The sequence below is a fragment of the Mus caroli genome, chromosome 18 (assembly GCF_900094665.2).
Source record: "Mus caroli chromosome 18, CAROLI_EIJ_v1.1, whole genome shotgun sequence".
In the NCBI taxonomy this organism is placed as follows: domain Eukaryota; kingdom Metazoa; phylum Chordata; class Mammalia; order Rodentia; family Muridae; genus Mus; species Mus caroli.
The window spans coordinates 43960872-43980528 of NC_034587.1; the positions used below are offsets into that span (position 1 = coordinate 43960872).

A 19657-nucleotide genomic window follows, 5' to 3' on the forward strand; every position below is an offset into this window, starting at 1 on the left:
TTTCTCTTTAAAAGTGAGAGTATAGGAAGAGTTCCTTTAGCTTGAGAGAGATGGAAATTTTTCTAGGGAACAAAAAGGTGATGGATTTTGCTGTTGATACAGCAGTCAATTTAAAGGGTTTTAATTTAAGAGACCTTTAATCAGCCTTATTTGGAGATGTATTCTCTTCCAAGTAATTTGTTGGGAGCAGAACCATTAACAAATTGAATAAAGATTTTGCTAATGCCAGAGAACTGTGCTGTTAGCAAGCTTACCCCGGTGATGTCATCGTGCACCAAGATGTGCGCTTGCTAAATACAGCTGTTGTTTTTTCAGCATTGCCAATTTGAGATCATTAGCTGAATGACTTTTCACTGTCCTCAAACTTGGACTATTTATATATTTTTGACACAGAGCAGTAGCAATGTGAAAGTCATTGATGTGTCTTACCAATGTCTCAAACTTGAATTTGGAGAGACGTCTCATTATAGGATCAATCTGTAGGTCAAGAAGCACACATTTCGTTGTTACCTTGAAAGTGAGGCTGTGCTGACTCCTGTGTCTAAGCCTGAGAATATAGTTCGGGCATCTCCCCAAGTTGTGATGTTTGTTATACGCATTTCTACCTCTTAAGGCTTGGTTTGGTAACATGAGAAGCAGAGGGCTGAAAGTAGATCACTGGTTCAGTTCAGTTTCCTTTGGACTTTTGCAGAAGGCAGCATGTTCTGCTGACCTCTGGACACTGCTCAGTGGGTTGTCTTTCCAGAGGTCTGCACTGTATGGTCTGTGGAGGGAGACAGTCACTTAGGAAGGTCTCCCGAGTTCAAGGACGGCATGGGCTGTATTAGTGAGTCCTGGACAAATCTGGGCAACATATAGCAGGAGTTTTTAAACAAACAAACAAACAAGAAAGAGGCTTTTAATAATGATGGAAGTTCAGAAACCTACCCAGCTTTCACTTTCAAGTGAATTTGCATTTTTAACTTGTGCATTTTCCACAAGTGTTGTCCTGGTGTAAAGTGCCAGGTTCCTCTTCCCTCGCACGAGTCTCTGTAACTGCTACAAATCCTTTATTGTCTGCTTGGATTGAAACCACACACCTTTCCCACCAAGCTTCTTACTCTGGTCTCACGACAGACCTGGCTGAGAGCAGCAAGCGCTGACTGTGCCCCAGCCTGAGGGCCACCAAACAGAGTAGTTCATTGCCTTTAAACCCAGCCTCACTCAAGTTCTCAGGCCAGGTTGCAGCTAGATTCTCTGCTACAACATCACACAGATGCCAGTCCCGGTTGGAGCCCTTGCTCTCCCTGGACTCAGAAACCAGGCCTCCCTCCATTGTACACATTCTTGTCTTCTAAGCTCCCACCAGAATGCTCCTTCGAGACTTTTTTAGTCCAAAATTCTCTTGTTTCTGCTGCTCCACTGCAGAGCCCCCTGCCTATTCTGCCTCTCCACCTCCTATCTTATGGGTCTTACCTCCCGTTTCACTGTAGCAGTGCTGGGGTTAAAGGTTTGTGCCACATCTCAGGCTTTTTACGCAGCTTTTGAAGATGGAGCTCAGGTCTTAAGCCTTGTATGGTCTCATTGTTTTCCAGGCTACGTGCTTTAAAATTACGCTTTTGTCCACCATTTCTAACCTTCTTTTATTTTATTCTTACCACTCAGTGCCACACAGTATTGCTTACTTATTAATCATTAATGTATCTTTTACCTGCTTGAATGTTAACTTCAGGAAATTAGGTATTTTCGTTTTTTTCTTTACAATGTTAAACTGCAAGCCTACACTAGTACCTAGGGCACAATATGTCATTATTGAATGCTAGCTGAGTAAGTTTTAGAACAGTCACACCACTGGGATAATGCCAGAGTTAGAGCATCCAGGAGCGGTGAGTGGTTCTGACCAGCTTGTCATCGTACATGCACATCGATGCATCTGTAGCATCTATAAAAGAAGTCTCTGGACTGTTAGGCATGTTCAGGGCATCTGTGAGAGGCCTGTGGTTTTAAACTGACTCTACAATGGCTCACATTTCATTGTCTCTGGGGTGAATGTTAGTGTTATAACGCTTGCTTGTTCTCTCTGTCTGTCTGTCTGTCTGTCTGTCTGTTTTTCCCCCTCTCCATTCACTTGGTGGATAGCTGCCACATTCATCACCTAATGTCTTTTTCACTGTGTTGAAGAGACTTGGCAACGTCACTGTGTGAGGTTATTTGCACAGATGGCTCCTGACTTATTTACTGACATTTGATTTCCATATGCTTGCCCTCAGCACTGCTACAATTCTTAGAGTGTGCGGGATGCAGCATTCCCTTACCAGCTGACTAGCTGGCGTTTTGAAATGGGACCTCCTGTGCTTCCCGGAGTTGGGATGTTAAGTGTGGAGAGCATCGCTCGCTGGCTTTACACAGCAGCTACGGCTAAGGCGTTGTTTCTACAGCTATTTAAAAAGTGGACAGAAAACTGAGGCAAAAGTGCCATTTTACAGACATTCTCATGAGCATTAAATTAATATTCTTTACTCAGAAGTAGAAATCATCCCTTTTCTGACAGGACCAGGTTGTTTTTGTTAGGCTTGTTGCTTAAAATTCATACTCATGTGATAATTTTTATAGTTAGCTTCTGCTGTCAATTTTATATGAACTAGGTGTCACCTTGGAGGAGGAACTTCAGCCAAAGAATTGCCTCCATCAGATCGGCCTATGACAGGAATGTGGGAGCATTGTCTTAGCTGCTCACTGATATAGGAGGGCCCAGCTCACTGATATGGGTGGGCCTGAGCTGTAAGGAAGGCAGCGACCAGGGCGGATGGAGCACGTCAGTAAGCAGTACTCGGCCATGCTCTCTGCTCAAGTGCCTGCCATTTCTTACCTTGACTTCCCTCCACGAGAGGCTGTAACCTCCATACGTTGCATTCGGTCATGGTGTTGATCACAGCAGCAGCAGCAGCCTAACTAGAACAAAGTATTTAAGAAAAATCACATATAACATGCTGGTCAGTACAGATTGTCTAATGCCAGATGTTTGTTTGGTTTATTTGTTTGGCTTGGTTTGGTTTGGTTTGGTTTGGTTTGGTTTGGTTTGTCTCTGAGGGCAATGAGAATGACGCTTACCTTTGTTCTTTCTGATTTTAGTTTTACACACACTTGTCATTAGGAACCTATCCTATACAAAGCAGGGAATGACATGCATTAAATTACTTGATAATGTAGCAGTCATTACTTATATCATTCTGACAACAGAATGTAAAGTCAACTCTGGCTTTAAATAAGAGACAACTTGATAGAACATATTTGAAAATAAACAGCTATGTGATTTTATAAAAACAAAAATAGCAGATGTATGAAGAAGAGAAATGAGTGATACAGTAGAAATGAGAGCCTGCACTGACACACTGAAGGAGTAAGGCAGGGTTTGGTTTTGTCTGTGATGTGGACAGAATCACGTCCACCCTCAGAGGATGGGGTCACAGTGGCCATAAGAGAAGTCAAGTCATGTAAAGCCAACTCCAGAACTGTGTCATGGAACCAAATCTGTAAGAAGGGACACAGTCCCCACCTAAACTGCTTTTGAAGAGAGAGATTAGAGGTTATTACACTTTTGGACAAATGGGAAAGACCTGCCCTGAAATCAGCTAGGCAGACATGGAAGCAAATTAAATGTCTGTAAGTTCTCAGGCTTAAAAAGACCCTTAAGAGAATTATTGTAAAAGTAATTGACTGGGCTGGAGAGATGGCTCAGCAGTTAAGAACACTGGCTGCTCTTGCAGAGGACCTGGGTTCAATTCCCAGCACCTGCATGGCAGCCCACAACTGTCTGTAATTCCAGTTCCAGCGGCTCCGACATCCTCACATAGACACACATGCAGGCAGAACACCAATGCACATGAAATAAAGATTAAAAAAATAAAATATAATAATAAAAAAAGGAATTGGCAGTGATTGCGACCTGAAAGGGGGGGCTGGAGGGCAGTATTTATTGTTAATTCCTGTTTGATTTTATACGCATTGCCAATGCTTTTACAAATAAATAGCTTTCACCCACAAAGCTCAGTTTAGTGGTTGAATCAGATTACCTCAGTTTTCACCCAAGTGAAGAAACTGATAGCTAGAGTTAGGTGAGCTGTCCAGCAGCAGGGAGGAGGGAAGAATGAGTTAGAGTCCAGACCTGACTGACTGACCAGGGAAATGCGGTGCCAGAGGAGGTTGTCCCTGCACTCCAGACTGGGGGCCTTCATTTCTGAAGATGTCACCTGAAAAGTCAGCTGATGTGATTTGCTGCATTTTATATATATACCTAGATACAGGAAAATCCTAATTTCTGCCTTTTACCATTATCTTTTCCCTCATTGAACAGAATATTAGGAGATCCATCAGCCTCATTGCCAGCTGTGCTCTCTTTCAGAATTACGTCACTGTTCCCTCCAATGTGTGACTACTATGCCTTTTTAGTAAACGACCTTAAGGTACAATTTTTTTAAAACATTTTTTATTAGGTATTTTCCTTATTTACATTTCCAATGCTATCCCAAAAGTCCCCCATACCCTCCCCCCCCCCCCCCACCCACCCCTTCCCATTCTTTTGGCCCTGGCATTCCCCTATATTGGGGCATATAAAGTTTGCAAGTCCAATGGGCCTCTCTTTCCAGTGATGGCCAACTAGGCCATCTTTTGATACATATGCAGCTAGAGTCAAGAGCTCTGGGGTACTGGTTAGTTCATAATGTTGTTCCACCTATAGGGTTGCAGATCCCTTTAGCTCCCTGGGTACTTTCTCTAGCTCCTCCATTGGGGGCCCTGTGATCCATCCAATAGCTGACTGTGAGCATCCACTTACGTGTTTGCTAGGCCCCGGCGTAGTCTCACTAGAGACAGTTATATCAGGGTCCTATCAGCAAAATCTTGCTAGAGTATGCAATGGTGTCGGCTTTTGGAGGCTGATTATGGGATGGATCCCTGGATATGGCAGTCTCTAGATGGTCCGTTCTTTTGTCTCAGCTCCAAACTTTGTCTCTGTAACTCCTTCCATGGGTGTTTTGTTCCCAATTCTAAGAAGGGGCAAAGTGTCCACACTTTGGTCTTCGTTCTTCTTGAGTTTAATGTGTTTTGCAAATCTGCTTGTGGACGTTGTACATCGTGGTGCGCACTAGGCTCCGCACCACGATGTACAACGTCCACAAGCAGGAGAGAGAGAGAGAGAGAGAGAGAGAGAGAGAGAGAGATCACTCTTTACTGTATGTTTTGAGAGACAGTCTTTCACTGAGCCCATAGCCGGATTGGCTAGACTGGCTGGACGGTGAGCTCCCCGGATCTTCCTGCCTCTTTCTCTGCCCTGCATTTTATAGGTGCTGGGGACCTGATTGCCATGCTTGTATGGCAAATGCTTTACTGACTGAGCCATCTCTCCAGCCATAGTTATTATTTTTTTTAGCTTTATAGAGTTAATATTATAGTCTTTTTTTTTTTTTTTTTTTCGGGCACGGGTTTCTCTGTGTAGCCTTGGCTGTCCTGGAACTCAATTTGTAGACCAGGCTGACCTCGAACTCAGAAATCCGCCTGCCTCTGCCTCCCAAGTGCTGGGATCAAAGGCGTGCGCCACCACACCCGGCTATTATAGTCGTTTTTGTTAACTTGGAACATGTTCAGAATTGTGTTTTACAGAGTAATTATAAGTTAAAACTTGGCATGGACATAGGAGACAAAAGAAAGTCATTTATCACTAACTAGTAATATTTTCAAGTAAGAAACAATATTTGTTAGATGCTTAGGTATTGTATTTAGTTCTGGAATGCGTTAAAAATATTTAAACTATCAGTGGTTTATTCTCCATCTTTTAAATTTATTTTGCTGACATTTAAATCCAGACCCTGATAGGATAGTGTTTTGTCAGCTTGATACAAACTAGAGTCATCTGGGAGGAGGGAGCCTCAGTTGAGAAAATGTCTTGATTAATTGCATGTAGGCAAATCTTTGGGCTGTTTTCTTTTTCTTTTTAATTACATATTTTATTTATTTATTTATTTATTTATATATTTATTATATGTAAGTGCACTGTAGCTGTCTTCAGACACACCAGAAGAGGGCATCAGATTTCATTATGGATGGTTGTGAGCCACCATGTGGTTGCTGGGAATTTGAACTCAGGACCTTTGGAAGAGCAGTCAGCGCTCTTAACTGCTGAGCCATACCACCAGCCCTGGGCTTTTTCCGTGATTAATGATTATGCTGTAAATGAGACTATAGATAGGGTGAACAGCCCATGGGAAGCAAACCAATACCATCGCTCCTCCAGGCCTCTGCTTAGCTCCTGCCTTCAGGTTCCTGCCTTGAGTTCCTGCCCTGACTACCCTAGATGATAGACCATGAACTATACGCTAAATAAGCCCCCCCCGGAAGTTGCCTGTGGTCATAGTGTCTTCACCACAACACACGAAGCAAACTAAGACCCTTAGTTTTAATTTGAATATAAATAATACAACAAGATTCCTGAGCATTTTTAATGTACAAATGTAGAGTATACACAGGACAGAGTTTTATTTTGAACAGATACTATAGCTTAGCTAACTTAAGGCAGAGCTCTACACTAAATTTTGTTGTGTTGCATGTAATTAAAATATTGATGATAGCTATATTTGCTTCTTGTTCTGGGTCTCAGAGGACTAATTAGTGAACCATGAGACTCTCACCTTAGCAGAGAGAATGGCTCTTGTTCATATTTGTATCACCAATGCTCTTTTCAGATTCAGCAAATAACATGTTCCAAGCATTGTAAAAGGTTCCATCTTTTAGTTTCTCTTTTAAGACATTCGTGTGTTTGATATATACATGTAATTTATTTTGTGGGACAGTCCTTAATTTGTAGTTTTCTATTGTTTTTTCATAATCTAATTTGTACCTCCATCCCCAAGGGAGCTAATGCCTTACAACCTCTCTGTAGGTACAAAGTACACATGAGGTGCACATAGATGCAGGTAAAGCACACAGAAAATAAAGGAATAGAGTTCATCTGAGTCTGTAATCACAAGGACGAGCTGCACGTGGCGAGACATGCTTTTCCATAGCGGCATAGAAACAAAGAACAGTGCCAGTTGTTCTGAGTAATCTAAGGCACAGTTACTCCTATCTGCTCTGCCCGAGAGGGGCATGGAAGCACGTGCCAAGAACAACTCCAAGGTTTTGAAGAAATAGGTCCTCACAAGCATCCAGAATTCCCCTCACACAACTCGACTCTTGAGCCATGTCTCAACACTGGTCAATACCACAGATACTCTGAATAGATTTTTTACTTGGGGAGAGGATGGAGGAGAACCGTCCAAAATTGGATGCAATTGTAAGTGTAGTGTATGTGTGCAGTGTTAACAGATAATATCTGTGCCTTTCAGTTATCACATGGTTGAACCCCAATTAGTGACTTAGAAGTAAAGTTGTACTTTTTTGTAAAATGACTCATTTCTTTTAAATAATTTTCTAAAATAAGCATGCATAATAAACATCACAAATATATCAGTTTAAAAAATCATGTGTTTAAATACTTCAAAGTCAAATGCATAAAAGTTTCTTGTACTAATGATTTAAATTGTAAGTTGTATTTTTCGGAATCATAATATATAGTTTTAGCACAGGAAGACATTCAGAACTGTTCTGTGAATGAGTACATACCTACTTAGGAACAGGCACACATATTGGAAGCAGCACAAGTTTGTAAAAGTTCGGCCAGGCAATGGCATTAAGGTACAGCATCTAACTCTTCACACATTACTGACAGTGGGGTGTGGTTTTCCCATTGTGCTGACTGATGAGTGAATTGAAGCTTAGGGAAGTCACTTGCTTAATTAATGCCAACTTGAAAATAAGCCCACAGTTCACATTCTTGACTGTCATTAAAGCAAGTGGCAGATATGGGGTAGTCTTATTCTTCATAAAAAGTATCTACTAGGCATGCTTTGGTCTATAGATAGCAAATTTAACTCCCCCTCCCCCCAGTGTAGGGGTGGAGAAAGGAGAGAGGGGAGAGGAGAGACAGAGATACCAACCAAGCAAATGCCAGTTCTATAATTTATAATAATTTTGACTTGTTAAAAAGCCATATCTAGTTAGAAATATGACTGAGTTTTTGCTCCCTCTCTTGCCATCCATTTTAGTGTGAACATTTCTTCTTTAAAGCAGAAGAATACATAATGTGATTGATTGATTATTTATTTGAGAAGAATCCCTGTTAGGGCTGTTGCAGGTTATGGAGATATGGAGGTGATTTATTCTTGCTTCACCATGATGGAGATTACAGTCAACCCTGAGAAGAGGTACAGGCAGATTATTACAATGTGCTGATTAAATACTAATAGAGAAAGAAACAGTGTCCTGAGAAGCAAAGCATCCAACTACAGAGGGAAGAGAAGGAGAGAACATGAAGTGACAGAGAAGTAACATAGGAGCCAAAAAACAGCCATTCAACTAGCATAGTGTATCCTGGGACACACAGTTGGAGAAGGAAAATGGAGACTTGAGATTGGGGTAGAGAGAGGGCAGGGTCTTGGTTACAAACAATCTGTGGTAGTTTGCAAAGAGATGGCTAATGATAGTCTGAACCAGGTTAAGTACTTTGGTGAGCACATGAGAGATACAGAAAAAGCTAGGCAACTAAAATGCCTTGTACTTATAGTTCTTTAAAATATCACCAACACTATCATATGTGTTTTCTGTTTCAATACATGTTAAGGAGGTTCGGGCAAATGGAGTTCGACTCTGCCTTAGCCCGGGGTGTGGGGGCAGTGCCTTACGTGTGAACCAAAGGAGGATGTTCAAGTTGAGTGGTGGTTGCCTTATGCCAGCGGTAGGCAGCACCCAGGCGTGCATTCGTCTGTGGCATGGACAGTCAGCCAATAAGGTCAAGAAACACAGATCCATGCAACTACCTAGAAGGACATGATATGTCGACCTTCTCATGACTGTTGAAAGCATGTTAGACGCCGTCCCAGAGACTGTTCCAATGAGTGTTAGCAGCCAATGTTAAGAATCCTTAGTGGACACCTTCTAAGTGAGTTCTTACCTGGTAATGGCTGTGGGCATGCCCTCTAACCCCTGATGAGCTGGGAGAAGCAGCAGTGCATCTTTTCTCGAACATCCTCTCGTGCAGATGATGCTCTCATTGAATCCTTTCCAGCTTGGCCTCGAGTCACTGCTGTGTCTGTTCAACACGCTTTCAAGCTAAGGGATCAGTATTCTGGTCCAGTCGTAAGCGTTGGGAGGCTGGCATTCCGACTCCGTGCAGCAAAGGTGGTTTGCCTAAGTCATCAGGAAGGCTGTCTTGTCAGAGGCTTGTAACTACTGTACTCCACAAAGCTTGAAACTGGAGATTTGTAGGGAGCTGAATCTAAAACCACATGATCATACTGCTGAACCTCGTCTCATAAAGCTCTGTGTATGCTGTGTGTGTTTGCAAGGGAGCCTACACTGCCATAGTCTTTCTCTCCTCATTTTGTCCTATCTGATTCGCTTGTACTCTTGTGTTAGTAGATTCAAAGGAAACAATTAGTTTCTACCATAATTGGGAGCCGTAGTAAGTTAATGCACTCTGGAGAGTATAATAACCTCTCCGGTTCCACAGGCAAGCTGACAGGTCAGCGGCTTCTTACCTGGATCTCTGTTTATTGACTCTGCCTCGTGGTGTGAACCATACACTTGGGTTTTCTTCTCTTTTTTTCCAAAAGAAAAAGAAGAGGGGGATAAGGGAAAGAAAGCCTTCTTTGTATAACACAAAGATTTTTGAAAGATAGGAAGTCAGCAAACAGAATATGTTATTTACTAGTTGAAATTTCTATTTTTTTTTTTTAAATCTGAGTTTCTCAGATGCAAGAGACCCACAGCCAGATATTAGGCAGAACTCATGTAGTCCTTGAGAAGAGGGGGTGGTGGAGGGGAGGATTGTGGGAGCCAGATGGGACAAGGACCACAAGAAAATCAACTAACCTGGGCTCACACAGACTGAACTCATATCCAGGCAGCCTGCATGGGACTAACCTAGGCCCTCGGTACATGTATTACAGTGTGCAGCTTGGTCTTCTTGTAGGACTCCTAACAGCGGGAGCAGGAACTGTCTCTGACTCTGTTGCCTGCGGTTGGAACCCATTCCTCCTACTGGGTTGCCTCAACTAGCATTAATAGGACAGGAGGTGCCTACTCTTACTGCAGCTTGATATGTCATGGCTGGTTGATATCCATGGGAGGGCTGCCCTTTTCCAAAGAGAAACAGGAAGAGTGGATGGGGGAATAGGGTGAGAGAGTGGAGGTGGTGGGGAGAGACTAGGAAGAAAGTAGGGAGGGGGAATTGTGGTCCTGATGTAGAAAATAAATAAATAAATAGCAGGTTTCTAAAATGCTATCTAAATGGCAAGGTTTTAAAAGCCATTGGCTCAGCTAGATATGGTGGCACATGTCACTAGGTATTGTACTTGGGAGGTGGGGTGGGAAGATCAGGAGGTGAACACCATCCTAGCTACACGATGGGTTTGGGAAACATCCTTTGCCACCCCTAACACCCACCCCCCCAAAAAAACAACCCAAAATTCAACCCGCAGTCAGCTGTTTTTGTGTACTTGATTGCTAGCATTTTTATCGTTTAGAATAGTCTGTTTGGAGACCACTTTCAGTGTTGGATTTGACAAGTATGACAAGAGGCTGATCTACTGAGTCTAGAGGGAAAGTTTACAGAGATTTCAGGTTAAAGGACCCTGAAATTGACTTTTCATTTAGTCTGCGCTATTTGTGTTGATTCCTACAGAGTGCAAATGTACTTGAAGTTGACTGTTTTCTTCTTCTGTCCCATCTTAACCCAGTCCTCATTTGTCTTTTGTAGCTAGAGACAGTAGGATGGCAGCTTAACCTGCAAATGGCCCACTCGGCTCAAGCAAAACTGCAGTCACCTCAGGCCGTGCTGCAACTGGGAGTGACCATGGAAGATGCAAAGGTAAGAAACTGCGCCCTGGGGAAATGAGGTATTTTGTTTGGTAAGTCTCTTGCCTCATCAACAAAGAAGTCCAGATTTAAAATGTAAACCAGTTACAACAGCTTGTCTTGCAATGTGAAATTCAGTGAAGTCACTGTTTTTGATGCCCCCATCCCCTCATTCGTGAGTGTGTGTGTGTGTGTGTGTTAAGCTGTAGGCTGCATGCTTAAAGGGAAGGGTACGTTTGTTGTCCAGCCAATGCCTGGGACAGTCGGATAATCTGAATTATATTTTGGGGAGTAGTGTGTTCATGTGTGTAAATCCATCCTCTTGTAAGATCGGTTTTTGTACCAGTTTTACATCATAGGGCAGTTTCCCCTTCAGTATCAGTCTCAGACTAACTTGAACATAATTACCAGAGGTGAAGAAGAGCCATGGAAGGCTTCCCACTGTGGCTCAGAGAGACGTGTATTTCTGATACAGTGAGAGCTACCTATCATAGTTTATACTGTAACTACCCGTTTAAGATAAAAGACAGAGAGCAAATGTACCCTCTAAAGAGGTGAGACTTTGTATCTATCATGTTGAGATGTTTAGGTAGAGCTGGGCGTGGGGTGCTGTGGGAGATGTGAGGACGGAGAGTGACACCAGTAGCCGTGTTTATCATGGGATCGAATGTACTTGGATAGCGTGGTCACAATAGTTATTATGTCATAGGCATTTCTGTCATTTTCAAGAGCTGGGCCAGTGGCCAGCCCAGGTTATATAACCACAAAAGACGGATGTGATTTAAGTCTTATACATAATAAATTAGCTTAATGCAGTGTTCCAAAATCATTTCATTTCACACATTTTTCACTGGAAAACAAACAATATAAACTTACTAGTGAAGTGTCAAACTGAGAAGTGTATTGCTAGTGCTGCAGCTTAGGTGATGTAATTCGGGCATGTAACTAATGTCTCCGTGTAGCATGTAGTGTGTATATTGTAGGGTTTCTCTGAAAATTACATGCCTTTTGTGTATAAAGCACTTAGGCCAGTGTGGTGAGTTCTCAGTGAGCACTGGCTACCACCACCACCATCATCATCACACTGTGGGAAGCTAAAACAACTAATCAATCAGTCGATCAATCCATTTGCTTCAGGCCAAAGTTTCTTACTAACCTAATTTGCTAATGGAGTTATTGTCATTTTCTATTCTCTTTCCTATGTCATCTCTTTTTATTCCCCCCTTGGTATACTTTTAATATTTATGCTTACTGGGAACCCAGGAGCACAAGGACAGTCTGGAATGTCCCTCTCCCTCCTGACAACCTTTAGTTTAGGAGGACGGTCTGGAACACGCTGGAGTAGACTGGGGCTCACAGGCCTGAACATGTGCATGTTTAAGTAGCTCTGTGCTGTCAGTTTCTCTGTGGCTTCTGCATGTTACCTCCAGGTAGCTACAGCAGTATGTGAGGTTTTTAAACCAAGTCTTAGATAAGCTTTGGGCACCAGGGCTTCTATAGCACTTTACTTTGGGATGTTTCAGGCCCCCCAGCTCTTGCACACAGGCACACAAACATGCCTTTATGCCCATGTGTCTGTTTTCTTGTTAGGCAATGGACATGAAGACCTAAAGCTTCTAGCACAGCAGTCTTTTTAAAAAATTCATGTTATCCAGGAAGTCAGTGCAGATATGAAAATACCGCTCATTTGTGATATGGGCTCAGGGACATTTACTGTCTTCCATCTTTTGCTCTCTTGAGGTTTTGATCGGATCTTATTGCATATGAGTGTTATTTAGCCTCATAACATGCAGAGCTGGAGCATCAGTGTCATTCACAGTAGACAGAGGAGAGCAGCACTGTGAGGGCACTGGGACTCCATTCTGTGTGCAGACTGAGTCTCTTCTTTACATTGTCCCTCCCCTGTGCCGCTGTGTGGACTTCGACCTACCTAATATTTCCTAGGCAGTAACACACAATGAAAAGTAAAGCCATTGTCAACCAGGGCAGGGACATGCTGTGACCAAGGGATGCTGAGCTCAGGGGACAGTTGACAGCCACACTGACTCCTCCGCAGGCTGCTGAGCTCTGCCTGGAGTTGAATCTTTTCTTTACATTTTCTTGTTATCATGACTTCATTTTTAAAATCCTACTTCATGTGGTTGCTTGGTGTTAATATTTAGGTTACTTCTGTTATCAGAGACTACAAACTATACTGTGTTGTCTCTCGGTCTCCTGGGTTCTTAAATGAGAATTTGGGGAGTGGGGATCGGCTGGAAGTGAAAAGGCAAGGCGATGGAACAGGGTTTGGAACCCAGACGTATTGAAGGGAAGCTGCTGTTAAAAGATTAGAAATCAGGACTGCTTACAGCATTGTGAAAGGAACCACGGAATTATCAAATTATTTAAAATAGCGACCTGTAGGGAGGAATTCTTTTTACATATGTATTGTATGACCTAGTTACCCAGGAAACGTCCATGCGTTGAGACCGCAAGAGGCCTGGACTCAGTGTAAATTAGAGTCTATCTGGACAGTGTTTACTTTTGAGCCCTGAGCTGAAAACACAGAGAGTAGTTTCTAAGGAACTGGTTTTCCTGGCGACAGCTTTCAACATGGCACAAACGTGTAGCTCGCAGTGACGTTTTCCTTTGTTACCACACTCGATAACACTGTTTGGCTCTGTTATCTTTGCCCTAAGAATATTTCTGTCTCAGGGCTTTCCTGTTTTGCTACTAATTTTATCGTGAAAAATGGATGATTGTAGCTTTTGGACAGATCTATAGTCTAGTGATTTTCAGCTAGTATCCTTTGTATTTCTGACTGCATTTTGCAAAGTAAGATGATTTTTCTGGTTCACAGATACTTTAAAATGAGTTTTCTTGTTTTGGTTTGGCTTGGTTTGTTTCATTAGGGGGCAGTAGAGCACTTTGCCTGCTGAACCATTTCTGGCATTCACAATGTTATTTAACATAACATTCCCAGTAGTTGTGGGAAATGCTAAGTGTTTACATTTCTAATCTGTACATAACAATAGAGTTCTTCTGTTTCCATCAACAGAATTAATGCCAATTAATCAGATATGTATGGAACAAATAAATGAGATCAGCATGAGTCAGCTTTTGTTAATTTGTCTGTGATCATTTGCCAAAATGTAATTCATTAAAAGCCTTCTGCATGGTTGACTTTTCTTGTGCATTCTGTCAGTTATATTTATTTCTTTATAAGAAAATGAAATAAAATAATCCCAAAGATAGCTGAATGACTCTGTTGGGTAATAGTTTAAACTACTTCCAGGCTTATTATAGTCTGTTGAATTAAAAAAAAATTTTGAAGAATACAATGTCATTAGTAACAAGTGTTGGTAATATTGAATATTATCAATACTTTGAATATTCTAAAAATACTAACATACTTAAAATATACACTTAAGTTTCATCATCTGTTTGTTACTCAACAGAGTCCTATTTTATTAAAGTAGAAATTAAAATCATGTTTCATTCTTTACCCACAACCAAAATTACTTTCACAGCAGACTTTCATTTCTCATAATGCTAAGCTGGACTTTACTTTGGGTGCAGAAGGCATTTATGGATAAGTAATTATGATTTTGAGTGAATATAGACCACTTCATGCTGGCTCCTGAGGTAGACATCTTCATATTTCCAGCTGAATGACATATTTTGTTAGAGCGAGAAAATGAGCTTTATTTTTTGACTGTTCATAGTGTTTTCTAACCATGCAGGGAAGAGAACTCAGGGCCTGTACGTGCTAGGCATGTGCTCTACCACCAAGCTACCTCCCACCGCTTTCCTGTGTTTGCTCTGTCCATGACGCTAGATATTGCCAGGTTCGGATGTCTATGGGTTCTCTTTCAGTCACGATTGTAAGTTTTTGGATAGATAGGGATGGGACGTTCAGAGAGGTTAAGTCATTTCCCCAGGTCGTAAGGCTAGTAGCCTGCACCTCTAGAATTTGAAGCCAGACCATTTTATTTCAGAGTACTGCAGCGCTGTTGGGTAGGTACGGGGCTCCTTTCCTCCTTAGGTGATTCAGTGATGCATGCTGTAAGATCACACATATGTTTTGATGTTGAATGTTATTTTAAAATCCGAGGTTTTGTTGTTCATTTTCTTCTTAAGAACTGTATTCTAGGTTTCCTGTTTTCTTTTTATGTGATTTAGTCTGGGGAGTTGATAATTTTGTCATTAAGAGATACTAGTTACTTCTGCAGAGTGAGTGTATCCATGTTTATGTATGGACCATATTTCAATTGAACCTACTTTTCTTTTTCTAAGCACATCTTGGTATAAAGATAATATTATGTGTCATTGCATGAAGCCTTTAAACAGACTATGTTACTTAAGGGGGAAATAGACATTCTGATTTATTTATGTTATATATCTCAATTAAATCCTGAACTCTTGTTATGGCAATTTAAAATACTGTGATCCCCTTAAAGGTATTCTACTGTATAGGATTGATTTAATTAGTTGCACCTACAGATTATTCTAAGATGTCCTTAAATGTAGGTCTGAACATTCTAAATATACTTTAAGGTATGCTATATCACATCTCTATTAGCATAAATCACATTAAAGAATAATTTCTTACTCTTAATCATGATTGGAGCATAAATCAGATGTGGAAAAGAATTAATTTCTGATGTTTAATCCCCACTGAATGCCTTTTTATTATATATACATATATATATATGTATATATAATATTTGCATTATCTACTATGTTAACATAAATATACCAAAAAAGTGATTACTATAGTTGAGCAAATTAGGAACGGCTTTGCCTTTCATAGCTTTTTTGTATCTGTAGTGAAAACATTTCCAAAAAAAAAAACAAACAAACAAACAAAAAAAATCTAAAATCTATTTTTTCAGTGAATGTCAGTGTGCTTTTGAGCCACCCTGAATTTCAACTTGATCATGGTAGATAATCAGTTTGATGTGTTCCTGGATTTGGTCTGCTGGCATTTTGACGATATTTTCATCTGTGTTCATAAGGAGTCTATAACTTTCTTCTTTTGTTGGGTCTTTGTATGCCTTTGGTATCAGGGTAGGAATTAGGAAATGTTCCTTTGGTTTCTATTTGATAGAAGAGTATGAGGTCTATTGCTGTTAATTCTTTGAGGACCTGGTAGAATTCTGCACTAAATCCATCTGGTCTGGCATTTATTTGCCGGGAGACTTTTAAATACTACTTCAATTTCACTAGGAGTTATGGATTTTTTTTAAATTGTTCATTTTATATTGATTCAGCTGTGGTAGGTCACATAGATCAAGGAATTCATCCATTTCTTTTAGGTTTTCTAGTTTGTTTGGAGTACAGATTTTTAAAGTACGTTCTTATGATTCTTTAAATTTCTTACGTGTCTCTTTTAGTGTTTTTCTTTTCATTCCTCATTAATGTGGATCCTCTCTCTGTGTTTTGGTTCATTTGGCTAGAGGTTTGTCTGTCTTGCTGATTTTCTCAATGAACCAAGTGTTCATTTCACCAATCTTTGTATTGTTTTTGTTTTATTTCATTGATTTCAGCCTTGAGTTTGGTTACTTTGTCCTATCTACTCTTTTTAGTTGTTATTTCTTCTGGTTGTCTTAGAGCTTTGAGTGGTGTTGTTAAGTGATTAGTACGCCACCTCCAGTTTTTAGATGTCTGTACTGATTTGCCTCTTAGAACCACCATCATTGTATCCTGTAGGTTTCGGTATGTTATGCTGTCATTTCCATTAAATCTCTTTCTTGGTTTCTGTCTTGCTTTTCACTCAGTAGTGAGTTAGTCTACTTTCTGCTGTTCCTATTGCTGTTGATATCTGGCTTTCATCCATGGTGGTCAGATAGGATACAGTGTGTTATTCCAGTTTTCTTATATTTGCTGAGACTTGCTCTGTGTGCTCGTATGTGGTCAGCTTTGGAGAAAGTTCCATTAGATGCTGAGAAGAAGCTAGGGTGGAATGTTCTGTGGATGTCTATTAGGGATGTCTGATTTATAATGTTATTTCACTCCAGCATTTCCATGTTTAGTTTTTGTCTGCATGATCCATCTGTTGGTAATAGTAGAGTATTGAAGTCAACACCACTGTAACTATGTAAGGTTCAATATGTGATTTTAATTATAGTAGGTTTTTAGTGCCCTTGTGCTTTGTGCATAAATGTTTAGAAGTAATATCATGTTGGTGGGCTTTTTTTTTTTTTTAAAAAGTAGTGTTCTATTTGTTTTCTCTTTAGTTTTGGTTTGAAGTATATTTTATCAGATATTAAAATATTTAAGTAGCTATACCAGCTTGCTCCATGGATCTATTTGTTTGGAATACCTTTTTCCATCCTTTGCCCTAAAGTGATGTTTTTCCCTTGATGGTGAGGTGTGTTTCTTGGATGTAGCAGAAAGATGGATTCTGTTTTATAATCCAGTTTATCAGTCTATGTTTTGTTTATTGGAGAAGAGAGAATATCACTATTTATGAGTTAGTAATCAGGAGTAATTTTTGATTCTTGTCTTGTGTCCCTCCAGTTTTGATTAACTAGTGTCTTGATTGTTTGTTTTTTGTATCCCTTTGAATGTACTTGGTATAGTTAACCTTCTCTTCAGACAAAAAGTTTCCCTTCTAATGCTTTCTTTAGAGCTGGATTGGTGGTCTGAAATTGTTTTTATTGTGAAATGTTTTCGTTGATTATGATTGATAGATTTGCTGTGTATAGTACTTTGTTAGAGCTTGTAGGTCATCAGATAAGGCTTTTTTTTGGCTTGCAGAGTCTCCATTGGAGAGTCATATGCTATTCTAATGAGTCAGTCTTTATATGTGGACTTGGTCTTTTTCCCTTGCAGCTTTAAAATTTTAAAAATAATTTTCTGAGACTTTAATTTCATCATTTTCCCTTTTCCTTCCCCCTCTCCACACCCTGTCATAGACCCTTGCTCCCTTTCAAGTTTTTGGCCTTTTTTAAAATTAATTTTTACATAATACACACACACACACACTCCGGAATACACAAGTGCAACCTGCTCAGTTTGTATAATATTACTTACATGCATTTGTTTTCAGGGATGCCCTTTGGTATTAGACAACCCGCTGGTGTGCTCTTGGCTGGGAATACTGTTGCCGCAGCTCTCTGCAGTCCTCAGTTGCCTGTAGTCCTTTGTGTGGAGTTAAGACCTCACAGGGTTTCCTCACCACATCAACGATTGTTATTTTGTTTTTCCTGCTTGCAGCTTTTTTTTAAAACAATATTTTTTATTAGATATTTTCTTTATATACATTTCAAACGCTATCCCGAAAGTTCCCTATACCCTCCCCCTGCCCTGATCCCCTACCCACCCACTCCCACTTCTTGGCCCTGGCATTCCCCTGTACTGGGGCATATAAAGTTTGTAAGACCTAGGGGCCTCTCTTCCCAATGATGGCTGACTAGGCCATCTTCTGCTACATATGCAGCTAGAGATACAAGCTCTGGGGGTACTGGTTAGTTCATATTGTTCCACATAAAGGGTTGCAGACCCCTTTAGCTCCTTGGGTACTTTCTCTAGTTCCTCCATTGGGGGCCCTGTGTTCCATCCACTTCTGTGTTTGCCAGGCACTGACATAGCCTCATACAAGACAGCTATACCAGGGTCTCTTCAGCAAAATCTTGCTGGCATATGCAATAGTGTCTGGGTTTGGTGGCTGATTATGGGATGGATCTCCGGGTGGGGAAGTCTCTGGATAGTCTATCCTTTCGTTTTAGCTCCAAACTTTGTCTCTGTAACTCCTTTCATGAGTATTTTGTTCCCTATTCTAAGGAGGAATGAAGTATCCACCCATTGGTCTTCCCTCTTCTTGATTGTCTTGTGTTTTGCAAATTGTATCTTGGGTGTTCTATGTTTCTGGGCTAATATCCACTTATCAGTGGCTTCTTTTGTGATTGGGTTACTTCATTATCTTGCAGCTTTTAATATCTTTTGTTTGTTTGTATGTTAAGTGTTTGGATTCTCATGTGTCTTGGAGAGTTTCTTTCATGATCCTATTTATTTGTGTTCTGTATGCATCTTAGACCGTGATACACATCTCTTTCCTTGTATTGTGGAAGTTTTATTAAAATGCTTTCTGTTCTTTTATTTCGGTTTTTCTCCTTCCTATATGCCTGCTATTCTTAGATTTGGTCTTTTCATAGTGTCCTAGTTTTTCTAGACGTTTTGTCCCTTTTTGTTTTGTTTTTTAAGATTTAATATTTTCTTTGGCTGAGCTATTTATTTCTTTTACTTCATCTTCAAGACCTGGAATTCTGTCTTTTGTGTTGAAACCTGTTAATGGGACTCACCTTTGAGGGTTTTGTTTTACTTTCTGAGTTTTAATTTCTAGTTCTCGTTCTCTCTCTCTCTCTCTGTATGTCTGATTCTATTTCTTTGTTAAATTCTATTTCATGTCTTGAAGTATTTTCCATTATTTCATTCGGCTGTTTATGTTTTCATGAAGACATTTATTTACGTTTCCCCTAATGGCTCTTGAGCATACATAATTGCTGTTTTGTGGTGCTTCAGCTAAATGGCTTTTCTCATGGCTTGTTGCAGTAGGCTGGCTTCCTTTGTTTGTCTTTTTACACTGGGATCTAGGCATCTGGGTAAAGATATCTGAGGTAGCTGGCTCTTGTTGGGTGAGGTTCCGTCCTTTGGTTGCCATTGCCCATTCTGGGTCTGAGCCAGAGTGTGTCTGTCAGCTTGGGTTCCCTGGAAGAAAGTGGTTCTGTTGGTCAGATGGAGTCACAAG

At 40.6% G+C, this 19657-nt stretch overlaps 1 protein-coding gene across 2 annotated transcripts in view; it reads left to right on the top strand.

Moving 5' to 3' along the window:
* Nucleotides 1-19657, top strand: part of Commd10 (COMM domain containing 10) — a 126137-nt gene that overhangs the window by 17396 nt on the left and 89084 nt on the right. For both annotated transcript variants that reach the window (XM_021150690.2, XM_021150691.2), the window contains one exon: nucleotides 10829-10939. In XM_021150690.2, coding sequence (XP_021006349.1) covers nucleotides 10829-10939 — 111 coding nt within the window. The remainder of the gene's footprint in view (nucleotides 1-10828; nucleotides 10940-19657) is intronic.